This window comes from Bubalus kerabau, chromosome 1, assembly GCF_029407905.1.
Source record: "Bubalus kerabau isolate K-KA32 ecotype Philippines breed swamp buffalo chromosome 1, PCC_UOA_SB_1v2, whole genome shotgun sequence".
Taxonomy (NCBI): Eukaryota; Metazoa; Chordata; class Mammalia; order Artiodactyla; family Bovidae; genus Bubalus; species Bubalus kerabau.
In genome coordinates this window covers 57,642,886-57,662,347 of record NC_073624.1, presented here as the reverse complement: position 1 = coordinate 57,662,347, position 19,462 = coordinate 57,642,886, and the positions used below count along the sequence as shown (strand labels likewise).

Below are 19,462 nucleotides of genomic sequence, written 5' to 3'. Positions count from 1 at the left end.
AGGTAAAGACTTTTCTCTTTTTAGTCTTTCAGCAAGCAACAGTACCTCTTCATTGTTTTTTGTTGTTGTTGTTGTTAAGTGAATGAAGGAATAAATGTTAAAGAGCATCTGCTGCTGCTGCTGCTAAGTCGCTACAGTTGTGTCCGACTCCGTGCGACCCCATAGAGGGCAACCCACAGGCTCCTCCCCTGGGATTCTCCAGGCACGAATACTGGAGTGGGTTGCCATTTCCTTCTCCAATGCACGCATGCATGCTAAGTCGCTTCAGTCGTGTCTGACTCTGTGACCCCATGGACAGCAGCCCACCAGGCTCCTCTGTCCACAGGATCCTCCAGGCAAGAATACTGGAGTGGGATGCCATTTCCTTCTCCAGCTAAAGAGCATCATTCCTGGTCAATTCCACTCTTTACAGATGGGAAACTGAGACCCAGAAAGGCGACATAATTTGACAAAATAAAGCTGAGAGAAAGGGCCTGGCCTTCCAGGCTTTCGGCTCTGACTTTATCCCATATTAAGCGACTTAGCAGCAGCAGCAGCAGCAACAAGCCACGCTTAGTGATCAGAGACCTATCTTTTATTACATTCAAGACCAGTCTCCACTTTACCTCAACCCTCCTATCTCTCATTGTGTTGCGGTCAAATCCTTCTCCCTCCCCTCCCCCACGCCCTACTCTGGTGTTTCCCGAAGGAACAGCCAACATCCTCTTTCTGCTTTCAGTTGTGGCCTGGAACTGCAGGGTTTCTCTCCCTCTCCCCAACCCCTCACAAGGATGACAGTTTGTATCCGGAAACGACAGCGCCCTCAATACAGTGAAATATCGGATTTAGGACTGGGAGGGGTTCTTAACAGATCAGGATAAAACTCGGGCAACTCTGAGCAACACTCCAGGTTGCTTCGAGAAGAGACTGATTCACCTCTCCTGCTAATCTGGACAAATACGGTTTATTGTTGTCGCTGAGGGACCAGATGAAAGGATGTGCCCTGTGACCAGGCCATTTTCTGTGAGAAGAGCGACTTTGCCGACAGACTTGTGTGACCCTAGGCAGAGGAAAGACACTAGTCCCTTGATCCGGACGCACGCAGGTCTCGTGCTCCCTAGAAGCCTGGAGGCGGGGCGGGGCCTCCAGCCACGGCCCCTCTCCGCCTCCTTCGAAACAGGCCGCGGCGATTGGTTCCTTCAAAACGGGCCGCGGCGAACCCTGAGCCTGAGGCAGCCGCGGCGGCGGTTGGGTAGGGGCGTGCCGGCCAGGCACAGATTGAGCGAGATGTTGCCCAGCAAGGAGAAGTGACCGTCCTGCGCCTGTGCGGGTGAGTACTTCTTTGTTTGCCGTTCTCTTTTCCTCGCGAACTCTTACGTGCCTTCTTGGGGCTGCGGTGCCTCAACTGGCATTGGAAGAGGCCTCGCGCTCAGCCCACTCAAAGGGTTGATTAAGTAGGGGCTCCGAGCTGCGGGATTCAAGTTGATGTGCGATTGGTCCACTCCGGGAGTCGCGTGCGCTGATTGGTCCCTGGGGCCGTCAAGATGAAGCAAGTCCCTGCCTTCTCCTGCCCACCCAGGTTTGGTGCAGGGGCCACAGGTGTGCTGGGGCGGCAGGTGTGCTAAGCGAGAGACGAGGTAATCACTCGTTGCCGCTCTGCTTTAGAATCCAGGAAGAGATAAGAGTCTGAAATTTAGCCTCTCCAGAGGTACCTTTGTTTCCAAGCACCTAGCTCATATAGGGTCACTTAATTCCTCGGTGTCACCCCTGGGAAGAACTGATGTAGTCACTGACCTTGGAAGGGAAATTGCAGATAGTTATTTGGCCATCCGGCAGAGGGAAAAGTTATCTGTTTGTTCCCTCCGGTCCACGCAAGGGTCATGTCGCCGAAATGAACGGAAAGAGGGGACGTACCTCAAGGCTGTGAGCGCTGCTTTTCCCACCCGCACGTTTCGGTTTGAAGGGCTGCGTTGCGGGGAGGTTTGTAGATTGCCTTGGAAGTCGAAGGAAGATTTTGGAGCCTGTGCTTGCCATTCAGTCGCTCCTGGTTCCTAACTAATCTCTTCGAACCGCAGGATTGAGTCTTTCTGATTTAGAGTGCTTCGTGGAACATCTGTTAGAAAAGCTGGTCAGTTCTTATTAAGTGAAGAAATGTTTCTTTGCCGGCCCTGTCTAGGTCAGAGTTTGGGTTTAGCTTCGTTTGTGTGAAGAGTGTTAATACCTACTCTCTCAGAAGATAAGCATGTTGTGAACTGTCCGATCTCCTCAGTTGGCACTTAAATAATTAGGAATTGGCATTCTCGCCACCTCAGATTCCCTTTAGGAGGAGATAGGAATGGTTTTGAATGAAGAAGTGGAAACTGGTGGTAGTCGTCTGGTGTAGATCCTGATACGTGTCTGTCTGACTCATCTGTTTCAAAACCTCATTAAAAACCAACGGACTTTACGTGGTAGGTGTGTCTGCTATTTCCACTTTAATGAATTATAAGTAATGTTTCTTTTTATGTGTTTCTAAGTGTGGGGGCTGTGAAGTCACACTTTACTATGTGTGTGACCTTAGGCAAGTTATTTAATCTTTCTAAGTCTATATTTCGTAACGTGTAAACAAAGGTTAATATTAAGTAGTTGCTACCTTATTGCTGTGACGTTTGTGAAGATCAAATGAAATAATCCATGTAACTAGTTTAGTACATTACCTGACACATAACTAGCATTATTTCTGTGCTGCTGGGCAGAGAGGAGCAAAAGGTGAAGGCAGTACCAGAGGTAGTGGTATTAATATTTATCATTCATTGATTAAGTTTGTACAGCTAAGGTACTCATTACTGTTTATCAGTATGAGGTGGTTGGATGGCATCACTGACTCAGTGGACGTGAGTTTGAGTAAACTTAGGGAGACAGTGAAGGACAGGGAGGCCTGGCTGGCTGCAGTTCATGGGGTCGCAAAGAGATGGACATGACTGAGGGACTGAACAACAAGGACAACAACTGTTTATCAATTGCATTATTACCTAGCATGTATCAGGTCCTGTTCTAGATGCTTTACTTATATATTGTTAAACCTGTTAGTAATCCTGCAGTGTCATTGGTGTTTTCTCCATTTTATAGATGAGGAAACTGAAGCCCAGAGAAAGAAATTAAGCTACTGAGGTTCACCCAGAATTCAGTCTAGACTGTCTCATTCCAATATCCAGCCTCTTTTTTTAATCACACTACTCTTGCATTTATATACCCAGAATTAAGCTTCTTTGCACAAAGTTGTTTGTATGGCCCAGGTTCATTTTTCCCATGGGTTTCAGTTCATTTTGACTACTTCATTAAAAAATAGTGGTAAGTACTTTGTGATGGTGAATCAAAGTGTGTGATAAAGGAATAATGTCCACAGTATACTGCTATTACTAAAAAACAAAATGAGTCCAATGACGTTTGGAGACTTGGTCGGTTTAAAAGTAATGTTTCCTAATTTATATTTTCCCATTCAGTTTTTGCGTATTTACTGTACTTTTTATTAAGCAGCACTCTTTTTGTTTTTTTCTCTGTCAATTTCAATTTAAGTTTGGAGATTAGTTATTTCAGTAATTGTTTTTCAAGCTGACTGTTGTGAGGAAAGTAAGGGGTTAAGGTTAATGCATACATACTGTAAACTGGCTGTATTTCTGTGTGTGTGTGTTTTACTTTCTTCCTATTATTTGTTTCTCCCTCTACTTTGTTATTTTTTAAATTCTTAATGAAACTTGAAGTGTACATAGATTTGAGAGAATAGGAAACTTGAGTCTGTCAGTCACTTGTCTCACTTTGAATTTCCCTGTTTTAATTGAAATGTAACTACTGTAGAGAAATGCCTCAGAAGTAATGTTTACAAGCTGCAGCCAATAATTATAATTGTTATCTCTTCAGTGTTTCTCCTTCTAAAAACTCAAAAAGTTTTCTCATATTATTGCATTGTTACAAAATAGGGGTTTTAACAGAAAGTTGCTATGTGTCTTGTCAATGAATTATCAATTTTCAAAGAACTAAAATGTAATGAAATGTAGCAGATACACTAAATGTAGTTTCATTTTTACTGCTGAAAGGGTCTTTTACAATATTATGACCATCAGTCATATATTAGATATTGCTGAAGTGCTGACTGGTAGAGATTTCTGCCTCCTCTCACAAAAACAAACTTTTCTGTAAGAAAGTATAAGCTATGGTGAAGGGCTCACTTTACATAGAATTTTAAATATTGTGACTTTTGTTTTCCTTTGATGGATGACTTGTTAATGTTTTTGATTGCCAAAATAAAATTGGCTGTTGAAAAAAATTACTTAACTTTGTTCAGGAATTTTTTTCTCTCACCCTCACACAGTTTAGAAAACACTGTGACCAGAGTAACATAATTAAGTACTGTCCTGCAGATTGCTTTTGGTTGCATGACATATAATGGACATCTTTTCATATCAATACAAACAGTTATTATTCTTTCAAGTGGCCAAATGAATCCACTGTATGAATGTCCTGTATGTTATTTTAGAGGTTTCCTGTTAATAGACATTTAATGTTGTTTTACATTTCTTTATCTGGAAACAGTGTCAGAGTTTATTTTTTTGGGCTCCAAAATCACTGCAGATGGTGACTGCAGCCATGAAATTAAAAGACACTTACTCCTTGGAAGGAAAGTTATGACCAACCTAGATAGCATATTCAAAAGCAGAGATATTACTTTGCCAACAAAGGTTCGTCTAGTCAAGGCTATGGTTTTTCCTGTGGTCATGTATGGATGTGAGAGTTGGACTGTGAAGAAGGCTGAGCACCGAAGAATTGATGCTTTTGAACTGTGATGTTGGAGAAGACTCTTGAGAGTCCCTTGGACTGCAAGGAGATCCACCCAGTCCATTCTGAAGGAGATCAGCCCTGGGATTTCTTTGGAAGGAATGATGCTAAAGCTGAAACTCCAGTACTTTGGCCACCTCATGTGAAGTGTTGACTCATTGGAAAAGACCCTGATTCTGGGAGGGATTGGGGGCAGGAGGAGAAGGGGACAACAGAGGATGAGATGGCTGGATGGCATCACTGACTCGATGGACGTGAGTCTGGGTGAACTCCGGGAGTTGGTGATGGACAGGGAGGCCTGGCATGCTATGATTCATGGAGTCGCAAAGAGTCAGACACGACTGAGCAACTGAACTGAGCTGAACTGATGTTAGTGTATATGCATGTTTTCCATTGTATACGTATGCCTGCAATATGGGAGACCTGGGTTCGATCCCTGGGTAGGGAAGATCCCCTGGAAAAGGAGATGGCAACCCACTCCAGTATTCTTGCCTGGAAAATTCCATGGATGGAGGGGTCTGGCAGGTGACAGTCCATGGGATTGCGAAGGGTCAGACAAGACTGAGCGACTTCACTTTTCACTTTCATGTTTTCCATTGATTTTTTTAGTCTGTCATATATAAAGGCAAACTGATTTTAAGTTTTTTCTTTTTAAACATTTCTTGGCTCCTTCCTCTCAAAGCCAGCAGTGTGACAATCTTTCTCCACCTCTATTCTCATATCCCCTTCTCTGGCTCTGACCTTTCTGCCTCCCACTTATAAGAATTTTTGTTATTATAATGGGCTCACCAGGAAAACCTCCCATTTTCTTAGGCCCTTAATTTACTCAATCAGCAGGGTCCATTTTGCTCATGAAAACAGTATATTCACATGTTTGGGGGTTATTACAATGATGTCTTTGGGGTTCATTATCCTGTCTGCTGCAAATGGAGTTTATTTAAAAGATGTAATAAAAATGTACTTATCCAGTAGGACAGCCATATGAACTCCTGAGTAGTATATTGACCTCAGAGCCCTTGCCTGTTGGCACAGCTCTTCTGTCCTGTTCATTTGGATCCTCTGCTAAATGTACACCAGATTTAGTCTTTTTTTTTTTTTTTTTCCCCAGTGATTTTATGTCAGGTAGCTCACTTGACCTGCTGGTACCTTGACTAGTAACTACTTCACATATTTCTCCTTGGACATGTGTGATGGGAGGCAAGATTATTTATCAGTTCAGGTCCCATAATAAACAAAAATGAAAAATAATAAATAATACCCCCAAAAGTTTCCTGTTAGATACTTGTTTGCTGTGTGTCAGCTTCCAAGACTTGCACCACATTTTACCTATCTGGTTTTTCCTAGAGATGTTCACACATCCATCTTCCACTGCAAGTGTTTTCCTAAACTTTCAGCTTGAATACTTCTCTCAACACTACTTCCAGTAGCAATCCTGTAATAGACTTGCTTCCCTGGCGGCTTACATGGTAAAGAATCTGCCTACAGTACAGGAGACCCAGGTTCAATCCCCAGAGGTCTGGAAGATTCCCCTGGAGAAGGAAATGGCTACCAACTCCAGTTCTTGCCTGGAGAATTCCATGGACAGAATTAAGTATATACTATTTCTTCATTATTTCTGTACATTGCTTGACCAAGTTGCGACCCTATGGACTTAATTCTGTCCATGGAATTCTCCAGGCAAGAACTGGAGTATAAAACACTATATAAATAAGGAATTGGGAGAAATGCTAGGTGAATTCAAGAGCTACAGATATAAGCAGAATTAATTTAGGCCAATCAGGAAGGGCTCCTGGGAGAAGGTAAATCAGAAGAGTTGTAAACCTGGAATAATCTAGATGAGGACTGTCCCTCCTGTTGACTCTTTTTCTCCTGTTTAAATGTTGGATTTTCTCAGGACTTGTTCTGGCCCTAATCACTGTTTTCTCCATTTTTTTCTCCAGAAAGGTCTCACTCTTTCTAGCGGCTATATCTCCCAAGGATTGCTGACAATTTCTGTCTCCTCCCAAACTTTCTTCTTAGCTCTAGATTTCCAACTGCCAAAATGACATTTTGGCTTGAATGTCTTTAAAGGCTTCTCAAATTAAACATGACCAAAACACAGCGCTTTTGCCATCTCTGCTGGGTTCCCTGCTTCAGTCTGTTCAGATGCCTATCATCCTCATCTCTCTAAACATTGCCATCATCTATTTGCTCAGTTGCTTAAACCAGAAAACCTGGAGTCGTTCCTGACAATTCACTCTGCGCTGACATCCTTTGCCTTCACCCTCTATCTCTAACCATTATCAAGTCTTGATTCTTAACTCCAAAATAAATGTCGGATCCGTCCACTTCTCTCTGGTTGAGACGTTACCAGTGTCCCTCCTCAGTCACCATCATTTGTCGCTGAACTGCTGCGGTGGGTCCACTCCTCTTCCCCTTCCAGGCTGTTCTCCATCTCATCTCCTATGTGCAAGGACACTCCTGCTCAGTGTCCTTTGCTCTCCCACCACTCCTCTCTGTTTCTCCTTCTCTCACTGAAGCCACTGATTCTTTTTCCCACATCTCTACCCACCTGTCCTTCTGTTTCCTTCCCCCTTTTCTCTGTTAAACCTGTCACTGTTTTGCTCCCATGTCTCCCGCCCCGCTGCAGGAGATCTGGTAAAACTATGAATTACATTATGTCTTTCCTTTGGTTAAAACTCTTCCATGGCTTCCTACTGCACTTAGAATAAAATCCAATTTCCTCAACTTGGCTTTGTGTGGTGGGGCTACTGCCTAACTTTGCAGTTCTATCCGAAGGCACACATGCTCCACGCTTCAGTCATACTGGCTTCTTTCAGTCCTCAGAATGCACCAAATGCTCTCTGTTCAGAGTCTTTGTAAAAAGTATTCTCTATGCATAGAACTTTTCCTCTTCTCTCTCCCTGGCTGATTCCCACCATTCTTCAAGTTCGTGTTTTTCCTCTGGCAAAACCATTACTATATCACTCAGTCTGAGTCTTTAAAGTAGGCCTCTGCTGTTCTCTCTCTGTTCTTTCCTCCAAAGCAATTATCATGATTTAACATTGTATATTCATCTGTGTATTCACTAACGTACACAAACGAATGTAGTGGCTCCATGCGAGCATCACTGCGTCTCTTGCCTGGGGTGCCTAGTTTAATAAAGGGTGTGAGTAAATACTTGGGTAAATGAAGGAATGGCCATGCTTGGATGAACATGTAGTCTGAACTGTGATAGAGCCACAGAAATGAGCAAAACTGGTAGAGAGGATGCTGAGGAGACAGCTTGAGTGGAGCAAAGAGCCTCTTTGTGACACACCGGAAGACTTATTCTAGCAATAGACTTGTAGGTCACAAATCCATATTTGAGTATACTCCCAATTAAGTTGTTGGTCTTTTAGAGTTTTTAATGTTCATTTATGGGCTTCCCTTGTGGCTCAGCTGGTAAAGAATCTGCCTGCAACGCGGGAGACCTGGGTTCGATCCCTGGGTTGGAATGATCCCCTGGAGAAGAGGAAGACTACCCACTCCAGTATTCTGGCCTGGAAAGTTCCATAGACTGTATATAGTCCATGGGCTCACAAAGAGTCATTCGTTTATAACTGTATTACAATATGTTGTAAATGTTTTATGGATTTCTCAGTATTTTATCTCTTTTTAATTTGATGAATTATGTTAAGTGCACTATAATTATGTATCATCATGGTATCATCACAACAACTCACTTGTTAAGTGTCAGTATGTGTCAGGTACTTTATTTGTATCACCTCATTTAATCTTTACATGAAGCAGACAAGGGAGGTGGTGGTATCCCATTTACAAATGAGATCATGGATTCAGAGAAGTTAACTACCCTAAAGTAAAAAAGAAAGTGAAGTTACTCGGTCGTGTCCGACTCTTTGCCACCCCATGGACGGTAGCCCTACCAGGCTCCTCTATCCATGGGATTTTCCAGACAAGAGTCCGGGAGTGGGTTACCATTTTCTTCTCCAGGGGATCTTCCCAACCCAGGGATTGAACCCAGGTCTCCCACATTGCAGGCAGACACTTTACTGTCTGAGCCACCAGGGAAGCTAACTAACTATCCCAAGATCATCTGAAATTCAAACCAGATGGATCTGCTACTTTCTACTACCCCAATGGTGCCTTTATGGTGACTTATTTTATACATTAAAAAACATGAACTGTGTTCTGTATGGATTTGTTGTTCAGTCGCTAAGTCCTATCTGACTCAATGCGACCCTATGAACTGCAGAACGCAAGGCTCCGCTGTCCTCTACTATCTTGGAGTTTGCTCAGATTCATGTCCATTGAGTTAGTGGTGCTATCTAACCATCTTATCCTCTGCCTTCTCCAAAAGGATCCCTTCTCCTTTTGCCTTCAGTCTTCCATAGCATCAGGGTCTTTTCCAATGTGTTGGCTCTTCTCATCAGGTGGTCAAAATATTGGAGCTTCAGCTTCAGCATTAGTCCTTACAATGAATATTCAGGGTTGATTTCCTTTAGGATTGACTGGTTTGATCTCCTTGCTGTCCAAGGGACTCTCAAAATCTTCTCCAGCGCCACAATTCAAAAGCATCAATTCTCTGGCGCCTAGCCTTCTCTTTGGTCCAGCTCTCACATCCATGCTGCTGCTGCTAAGTTGCTTCAGTCGTGTCCGACCCTGTGCGACCCCAGAGACGGCAGCCCACCAGGCTCCCCCGTCCCTGGGATTCTCCAGGCAAGAACACTGGAGTGGGTTGCCATTTCCTTCTCCAATGCATGAGAGTGAAAAGTGAAAGTGAAGTCGCTCAGTCGTGTCCGACTCCTAGCGACCCCATGGACTGCAGCCTACCAGGCTCCTCCATCCATGGGATTTTCCAGGCAAGAGTACTGGAGTGGGGTGCCATTGCCTCCTCCGTCTCACATCCATACATGACTGTAAAAACTGTGCAGCTTTGACTATATGGACCTTTGTCGGCAAAGTGATGTCTCTGCTTTTTAATACACTCTCTACGTTTGTCATAGTTTTCCTTCCAAGGAGCAAGTGTCTTTTAATTTCATGGCTGCAGTCTCCACCTACAGTGATTTTGGAGCTCAAGAAAATAAAATCTGTCACTGTTTCCACTTTTTCCCCTATTTGCCATGAAGCAGTGTGACCAGATGCCATGACCTTAGTTTTTTTTAGTGTTGTGTTTCAAGTCAACTTTTTCACCCTCTTCCTTTACCCTCATCAAAAGGTTCTTTAGTTCCTCTTCACTTTCTGCTATTAGAGTAGTATCATCTGTATGTCTGAGGTTGTTGTTATTCCACCCAGCAATCTTGATTCTAGCTTGTGGTTTATCCAGCCTGGCATTTCACATGATATACTCTGCATATAGATTAAATAAGCAGGGTGACAACATACAGCTTTGTTGTACTCCTTTCCCAGTTTTGAGCTAGTCGTTCCATGTCCAGTTCTAACTGTTGCTTCTTGACCCATATACAGATTTCTCAGGAGACAGGTAAGGTAGTCTGGTACTCCCATCTCTTGTTGTGCATGGTCAAAGGCTTTAGTGTAGTTAATGAAGCAGAAGTAGATGTTTTTCTGAGATTCCTTTGCTTCTCCCATGATTAAAAAAAATGTTGGCAATTTGATCTCTGGTTCCTCTGCCTCTTTGGAACTCAGCTTGTACATCTCCAAGTTCTCAGTTCACATACTGCTGAAGCCTCTAGTATGAGGGATTTTGAGCATAACCTTGCTAGCATGTGAAATGAGCACAATTGTAGTTGGAACATTCTTTGGCATTGCCCTTCTTTGGGATTGGAATGAAAACTGACCTTTTCCAATCCTGTGGCCACTGCTGAGTTTTCAAAATTTGCTGGCATATTGAGTGTAGCACTTCAACAGCATTATCTTTTAGGATTTGAAATAGCTCAGCTGGAATTGTCACCTCCACTAACTTTATTCATAGTAATGCTTCCTAAGGCCCACTTGACTTCATATTCCAGGATGTCTGGCTCTAGGTGAGTGACCACACCATCGTGGTTATTTGGGCATTAAGACCTTTTTTGTGTAGTTCTTCTGTGTATTCTTGCCACCTCTTCTTATCTCTTTTGCTTCTATTAGGTCCTTACTGTTTCTGCCCTTTATTGTGCCCATCTTTCCATGAAATGTTCCCTTGATATGTCCAGTTTTGTTGAGATTTCTAGTCTTTCCCATTCTATTGTTTTCCTCTGTTTTGAATTGTTGATTTATGTAGGCTTTTTTTTTTAATGTTTCCTTGCTGTTCTCTGGAACTTTGCATTCACCTGGATTTATATTTCCCTTTTGCCCTTGCCTTTAGTTTCTCTTCTTTCCTCAGCTATTTGTAAAGCCTCCTCAGACAACCACTTTGCCTCCTTGCATTTCTTTTTCTCGGGGATAGTTTTGGTCACCACCTTCTGTACAATGTAATGAACCTCTGTCCATAGGTCTTCAGGCACTCTGTCTACCAGATCTAATCCCTTGAATCTATTTGTCGCTTTCCCTGTATAATCATAATGGATTTAATTTAAGTCATACCTGAATGATCTAGTGGTTTTCCCTACTTTGTTCAGTTTAAGCCTGAGTTTTGCAATAAGAAGCTCATGTTCTGAGCCACAGTCCACTCCAGGTCTTTTTTTTTTTTCCTGACTGTATAGAACTTCTCCATCTTCAGCTGCAAAAAATACAGTCAGTCTGATTTTGGTGTTGACCATCTGGTGATGTCAATATATAGAGTCTTCTCTTGTGTTGTTGGAAAAGGGTGTTTGCTATGACCAGTGTGCTCTCTTGACAAAACTGTTAGCCTTTGTCTTGCTTCATTGGAAAACCAAAATTTGCCTGTTATTCTGTGTACCTCTTGACTTCCTACTTTTGCATTCCAATCCGCTATGATGAAAAGGACATCTTTTTTGGTGTTAGTTCTAAAAGGTTTTATAGTCTTCATAGAACCAATCAATGTTAGCTTCTTCAGCATCAGTGGTTGAAGCATAGACTTGGATTACTGTGATGTTGAATGGTTTGCCTTGAAAGTGAACTGAGATCATTCTGTTATTTTTGAGGTTGCACCCAAGTACTGCATTTTGGACTCTTTTATTGACTATGAGGACTAATCCATTTCTTCTAAGGGATTCTTGCCCACAATAGTAGATATAATGGTCATCAGAATTAAATTTGCCCATTCCTGTCTAATAGTTCACTGATTCCTGAGATGTAAATGTTTAGTCTTGCCATTTCGTGTTTGACCACATCCAATTTACCTTGTATCATGGACCTAACTTTCCATGTTCCTGTGCAGTATTGTTCTTTACCATATCAGACTTTACTTTCACCACCAGGCATATCCACTGAGCATAAAATGAGCATATAATGCATATAAACTGAGCATTGTTTCCACTTGGCCCAACCACTTCATTCTTTCTGGAGCTATTAGTAATTGCCCTCTGGTATTCCCCAGTAGTATATTGGACACCCTCCAACCTGAGGGCCTCATCTTTTGGTGTCATACCTTTTTGTCTTTTTATACTGTTTGTGAGGTTCTCATGGCAAGAATACTGAAGTGGGTTACCATTTCCTCCTTCAGAGTACCACGGTTTGTCAGAACTCTGCACTATGACCCGTCTGTCTTGGGTGGCCTTGCACGGTATGGCTCATAGTTTCGTTGAGTTACGCAAGCCCCTTCACTACGACAAGGCTGTGATCCATGAAGCGGATGGTATGAATATAGCATTTCTATTTTCTCTTCTAGGCAACTAAGAAATATTTAACTCAGAATTTTAAAGCTGAGAAGATAGTTTTTTTATTCCCCTGAACAAATCAGGATATTTTCTTCAACTATTTTTCCAAATGAAGCATTAAAAATGATGAAATGTTTTTTGACACACAGAAGGGAGTACAAAGTAATGTAAGAACACTTGTGTCCTCACCACTTCTCCTGAATGAGAATCTTGTTGGTACAGTTGCCTCTGTGCATTCCATCCCAATCTCACCTTCCTTCCCTCCTCAGCAGTGACCACTGTGCCAACCTGGGCATTTATCATATCCCTGCAGCTTATGTGTCTTGGCAGTTATCTGTCAGCTGGGTGCTATCGGTGTGTTGCAGTGGCAGTTAATGTTATTTTTCTGAGGAACCTTACTTTATTTCTTTGCTTTTTGGCCATTATTTTACAAATCGGCTCCTGTTTTGTTCCAGGACTGAGCCATGCCACCTGCACTCTCCCCACCATATTTTATTAATATAGTGTGATTAGGAATTAAAATATACTCGGTTTCGGAGCCTACAGCTGTGGAACAAAGGAGCAGCTCCACAGGCTGGCATTTTTTTTTTTTTTTTTTAATTCCCATCATGATCTGAAGTCAAATTGGTATAAAGAGCCTTACCATAAATAATCTTAAGGATCTCATGGCTGAAACTATTTCTGAGGGTTGTTGTTCAGTCAGTAAGTCATGTCCAACTCTTTTGTGACCCCATGGGCGAAGTGGACTAGGTCCAAATTCAGTTCAAGTTTCAGGTAGATGAGCTTATTATGTGCTTCTAACATTTTCTCCAGATTTAAAAAATTGAGCATGGTATTCCTCACTTGTGGTTTGCCTTGTTGAAGACTCGCATTAGCAAATGGTCTGGACTTGGTCACATGAGACCTTCCCACCGCCACCCCCCACCACCCGCTCCAGATCTAAAGGAAAAGACTTCCTCAAGAGGGCACAGAATTAAAATAGTCTTCTCCAAAAAGACAGACAAAAAACAGAAACCAAAAAGACCAGTAAGTTGCTAATTAAGATGCAGCTCCAAAGTGGAAGAGTTGCTGATTCAGTGTAATTAGTTTATGTGGGAAAAAAATGTAGAGACTGAGACTTTTAGGGAAAGATAGATAAGAGGAAAGTAGGTAATAAGCTGAGTAAGAAGCAAGAATTGCAGTTGTGATGCAGGTTAGGGACTGGGCTAGCAGTAGACAAGAAGCTGCTTTGGGATTATATGCTTGAGACAAAAATGGCTTAGAAAGAGAATGGCTCGAAAATATCAAATCACTGGCTCTTAGTATCTGGAACACAGTGAATACTCTGGAGTTAATTGATGATTCACTGATAGAGTCTCATCAACTAATAAATGTTTTCCAGTAAGAGCATATATTTGTGTACATGATAGTTTTCCACATATGAAGATGTGTTATATCTTATCTGAGTAACATTTATTAAATAACTACTTTTAAAAGGTAATCCAGATGGTCGTCCTTTTGTCATCTTTAAAGTAGTTCTATGAGATAAGGATGATGTGAGAAAATATATATATGTACGTGTATATATATTATATTTAAATAGACTCTGCTAAAGTTCAGTGACTGAAGGTTGTGCACAAATTCTTCATTTCTTTCATAAAACTAATTTTGTTGAATTTTCCGTAAAAAGTGCAACTGCTGAACATTCTTGTGATAGCTTCTTTGTGACTGTGTCACTGTTCTTGATTTGCACACGCCTTATAATTTAAGCCTTCTTTTGTTTGGGGTTGGCAGTTCCAACTGTTCAAGCTCTTGTCTGATTATGTGGGACTCCTTATTTTAATAGGAGCAGCTTCTCTGCTGCATTTTTTAAAAATGGTCTCGGAAGCTTCTTACTGTGGATCTTTGTTAGGGACAAAGGATTATTTATGCTAAAGGAAAATGTATTCCCCACTGAATTAGCTCGTGGGAAGCATAACAAGCTCATTAGTAATGCTCAATTGTACTTTGGCCTTTTGCTAGGGTAGAGAGGAGGAAAAATGATATCAGGAACATTCTGCTGTTCTTTGACTTCTTACAAAACCAACGTGATGTGTAACATCAGACTTTTCAGATAGGTTTAGCTCCATTTCAGCTTTGGTACCAGAAGTGTTCCTGAGAGGAAAGTGGAATGTGTAGTGGTCACCGTGCCTGAGGTATGTTTGGTATGACTTAGGGGAAGAAAGTCACTTTTCCTGGGAAATGGATAACATTATAGCCATAAGCCATTTCCTGTTTTTTTCTAAGAATGTTTTAATGGTGGTTTACAATTAAACAATAGACCGGTATATTATGCTGCTCTCAGCAATCTAAAAATTCTAGGTTTTATATGGTCTATATTATTCTGAATGTTTTCAAACTCTTTTTTTCCTCTGAAAATATATTAAAGAATTGTATTAATCTAACTTAATTAAAGTTGTATTTTTTTCTTGTAGGTTTCAAGAATAGTACTTTAGAGTTTGAATTCCTGTTCCTTTTGGGTTTTTGGCTTTAACACCTCGTGGAGAAAATAACTTATGAAAAATTATTATAGAAAGGTATTGAGTGTTGTTTCATAGTCAAAATTGATATTTTTTCTTTTTTACCTTATCGTATGGTAGAAGAGCCTTATGGTTTAGCCTCTTGTGAATTTATACAAAGTTTAGATAAACTTACATGATCTCTTTGTAAAGATCAGATGAAAGATACTTTCAGTATCAGTCATTGTGATGTTTGTATTATACTTACAGTGTCTTCACAGGGAGAAATTCTGGGGCATTTTTCATTTAAAACTAAGTTTTATTGTTAATTTTATTTTACTAGTCAGATGCTTTAAGAGTTTCTTTGATATTAGTGCCAGAAACTACATATTAAAGTGTTTCAGGTTTTCCTTTTTCAAATGAGGAGTACTTTTATGAAGAAACTAGGAGTATGATTGAATTCTCCTATCATCAAATAACTCCAAATAGAAGAAAAAGTATTAGGTTTTCCCTCGAATAGAATAAAGCAGATTCCTTATAAGTTGAGGGTTTGGGGGAATGGAAAAGCTACCATTGTGTTAATATTAATGTTTTGTTTTATTTTCAGAACAGCAGTGTCATTTCAGTATAGATGACCATGCTGCCTGCAATTCAAGTAAGTGGTTTCCTTGGGAAAATATGTATTTGAATTAATGAGATCAATGTAACAAGATTGCAATAATTAGTAGAGTTATCACAATTTTTTTTATTGTACTAGTTTTTTAAGCATCAAATTTAATAACAGAAATATTCTATTTTTACTTTCTAGTTCTAAAAAGACTTTAATTTTAAGCATTCATTTATACTGCATATTTATAAGAATCAAAAATACCTTTAGGATTGGTGAGTTCATCTTAATTATACTATCGCAGGAAAAGAATTAGAATATTTTGTGATTTTCTTCTCATTAGAATTTAGGATGTGTTTGTAGTTAAAAGAGCTTTCAATGAAAACAAATGAAAAAATTTTAATTTTAGATAATTGTACATGTGTCCTTTAATGCCTGTAAGTAACATGGTATTAAAACTTAAAATTTAAAGTGTGGATTTTTTTAGTTAGTTTTTTGGTGAGGAGAAGCAAGATGGAAATAATGAGACAAACCAGAATCATCTTGCATTTGAATTTGAATGATTTCCAGAGTTAGTACTTATTCTTATATCCTTTAAAGTTTTCTTTCTTTTGATATACATAGAACATGACTGAATTTTAACTTAAAACTGCCTGGAAGGTCTACTTAGAAAGATGCAAGCAACTGATAATAAAGTTTGCCTTGGAAAGTGAGAATTGTAGCATAAATCAGATTCCATGTCTGATTTTAGTTCTGCCACTCTGTGAGGTCCTGGCAAGTTATTTTACCTCTCTGAGTTCCCACTTGCTTGCCTCTAAGGTGAGGATAATAGCACTTATTTTTTAGGTAGTTGTGAGGAATCAGTGAGATATCATGAGCAAGATGTGTCCTGGAGTGTGTTACATAGTAGGCACTTAGGAAGTTTGGTTGTATCATTGGTACAACAAAATTACCCAAATGTAAAACTGGAGATTATACCTGTGTCATGAGAGTCTTTTTTTTTTTTTTTAATTAAGAAAGACGACATCAAGATAACAGTGGGTGATAGCCTAGAGAAGATAATTTATCAAATGGTTAAGAACAACTCAGGCTATGTTGTTGCTTTCTCTCCTCCTGTGCTGTGCAGCTCTGTCTTCCAACTCTGCTAGTAAACACTTTCATAGTGTTTTCCTTTTGGGCTTCCCTGATAGCTCAGTTGGTAAAGAATCCACCTGCAATGCAGGAGACCCTAGTTCGATTCCTAGGTCAGGAAGATCCCCTGGAGAAGGGATAGGCTACCCACTCCAGTATTCTTGGGCTTCCCTTGTGGCTCAGCTGGTAAAGAATCTGCCTGCAATGCGGGAGATTCTTGGGTTGGGAAGATCTCCTGGAGAAGGGAAAGGCTCCCACTCCAGTATTCTAGCCTGGAGAATTCCATGGAATGTATAGTCCATGGGGTCACAGAGTCAGACACGAATGAGCCACCTTCACTTCCCTTTGGGACTTGGCAGTTCATGGCAGTCTCCCAAAAGGTCTTATTTTTCCTATTTGGGTCCTCTCTAATCCACATTGAGTATGTTCAGAACTTCTTATTTCTAAAAACCATTTTTATCTGAGTATTTACATCTGTCTGTTTTTAACCAGGTCTCTGCATGTCATCAATTTCATGTTGATTATGTTTTCTTCCTTATTGAGTGCTTTTTATCATTGCACATTGACCATATTTTTCTCATTTCCATCCTACTGGCCATTAATACTTTCTTGATGAATTTTTTTTTTCACAGTGTTTTCTTGTAGTTCCATGAACCTTTCTCTCATCTAGATTACACAGATCCACCTCTAGTGATTCTTTTTCAAGAGTACTCTTGGCATCCCTCATGGAAGTTTTTGCTTCTTTCCCTGGTGAATGTGAGAACTTCCTAGGATTTTCACCTCCTTGCTGATTAGACTTTATTATTCCTAAACGCCTTGCAGAGAGGAGGCACCCAGTAGACAGCTGTTTTCAGTTTGTTTCTTATTCACTTAATTCATGAAGGTCTTCCTTGCCCCCTTTTATGTCCATGGTTCTGATTAGTAAATAAACTTACAGTCTAAAAATCAGTGAACTATAGCTCCTAATCTTTTTTGGGTCCTAGTCCCTTTTGGGAGAAGGCAATGGCAACCCACTCCAGTACTCTTGCCTGGATAATCCCATGGACGGAGGAGCCTGGTAGGCTGCGGTCCATGGGGTTGCTAAGAATCGAACACGACTGAGTGACTTCACTTTCACTTTTCACTTTCATGCATTGGAGAAGGAAATGGCAACCCACTCCAGTACTCTTGCCCGGAGAATCCCAGGGTCGGCGGAGCCTGGTGGGCTGCCGTCTATGGGATCGCACAGAGTTGGACACGACTGAAGTGACTTAGCAGCAGCAGCAGCAGCAGCAGCAGTCCCTTTTGAAAACCTGACAAAAACTATGAACTCTCTCTCTCAGAAAAGGATTGTTTGTACAGAGGCCTAAATTTTTGCCTAAATGTCAGTTAGGTTAAATCAGTAAGTTGTGTACTGATTCAAGTTCTTCTGTAGATGGCCTATGGTTAGGAATCTTTGCAATATGACAGTTTTCAGCATGTTTGAGGACAATCTTTATACATGCAGACTTTGTTGTTAACATCTGACTTTTAGCAGCATTGATATGCCAATTGATTTACAATGTTGTGTTGGTTTTTGCTGTACAACAATGTGAATCAGTCATAATTATATATATCCCCTCCCTCTAAAGTCTCCCTCTCCTCCCCACCAACCCCACCCCTCTAGGTCATCATAGAGCACCAGGCTGGGCTCCCTGTGCTATACAGCAGCTCCCCACCATCTGTTTTACACGTGATAGTGTACAGATGTCAGTGCTGCTGTCAGCTCAGCCCACCCTCACCTTCCCTGGCTGTGTCCATAGGTCTGTTCTCTGCTAGGTTCATCAGCACTATCTTTTTCCCCTAGATTCCATATATATGCATTAATATATGATACTTGTTTTTCTCTGACTTACTTCATCTGTGTAAGAGGCTCTAGGTTTACCCACCTCACTGCAACTGACTTAAATTCATTCCTTTTTATCAACCCAGGTTTTTATAGTTTTCTGTTTGCAATAATAGGAATATCCAAGTACTCGTCTCCCTAGTATGGCAAGAAATTTAGAATGACTTTTGTTACTTTTAACTTCTCCATTTTTGCACACGATTTTTTCGAGACCACCTTCCTAGCTAATACCCATTTTTCCTTGACAAACATCCACATCTTCTCTGACTTTTGTCAGCTCAGTTAAATGACAAATAACATTGTATTGACCATAAAATACCATTGATTGTAAGATGCATCTTGATTTTGATGGTGCAAAAAGTCATTTGCTAGTATCTATTCCTCAATTTTTCAGCTAATATTTTTGGTTGCATATCATGTGCTAGGTCTTATACTGAGTCCTGGGATTACAAACAAGATGTGCTTATGAAGGGAAGATTTAGATATTAAATTGCTGCTATACTCCCTTTGAAATAATTCTAAAAGAATTTGGGGAAATAAACAAAATCTTTTTCCTAAAACTTTATAGGATCCTCATGTATTTTCCTGAACCACTGCCCCTCAAATAATTTTGTTTCTCTTTCTCTTTGGGTACTTCTAAGTTTTGCTACTTCTGCTTGCCTCTGGTGGTATATATTCCTTGTCTTTCTTTGCGTTTGGAATTTTTAAAAAATGTGTTGATTTCTTACTACAGCAGATTGGAATGGGCTCTTTTCCTCCAGGTTTGTCTAGACTAACAATGGTGTTGATATAGCTTTTAATTTGATATAGTTAAGACTTGCCTCAAATAAACTTCAGTGAGTTTAATATATTTTAGGGAGGAAATTATCTGCTTTTAAAAATCAAGAAAGAACTA

The 19,462-nt window shown here is 40.6% G+C and overlaps 1 protein-coding gene across 7 annotated transcripts in view; it reads left to right on the top strand.

Moving 5' to 3' along the window:
* Positions 1-206: 206 nt before the first annotated feature.
* GAS2L3 (growth arrest specific 2 like 3) overlaps positions 207-19,462 on the top strand; it is a 37,899-nt gene continuing 18,643 nt past the window's right edge. For 2 of the 7 annotated variants that reach the window (XR_008712962.1, XM_055576058.1), the window contains exons 1-4: positions 210-1,309; positions 2,292-2,429; positions 14,942-15,043; positions 15,573-15,620. Coding sequence is in view for 6 of the 7 variants with exons in the window: in XM_055576058.1 (XP_055432033.1) it covers positions 15,597-15,620 (24 nt within the window). In the remaining variant the exon portion in view is untranslated. Of the gene's footprint in view, positions 1,310-2,291; positions 2,430-14,941; positions 15,044-15,572; positions 15,621-19,462 lie in introns of all 7 variants that reach the window. The other 5 variants (XM_055576102.1, XM_055576077.1, XM_055576068.1 and 2 more) reach the window with 5 other exon arrangements.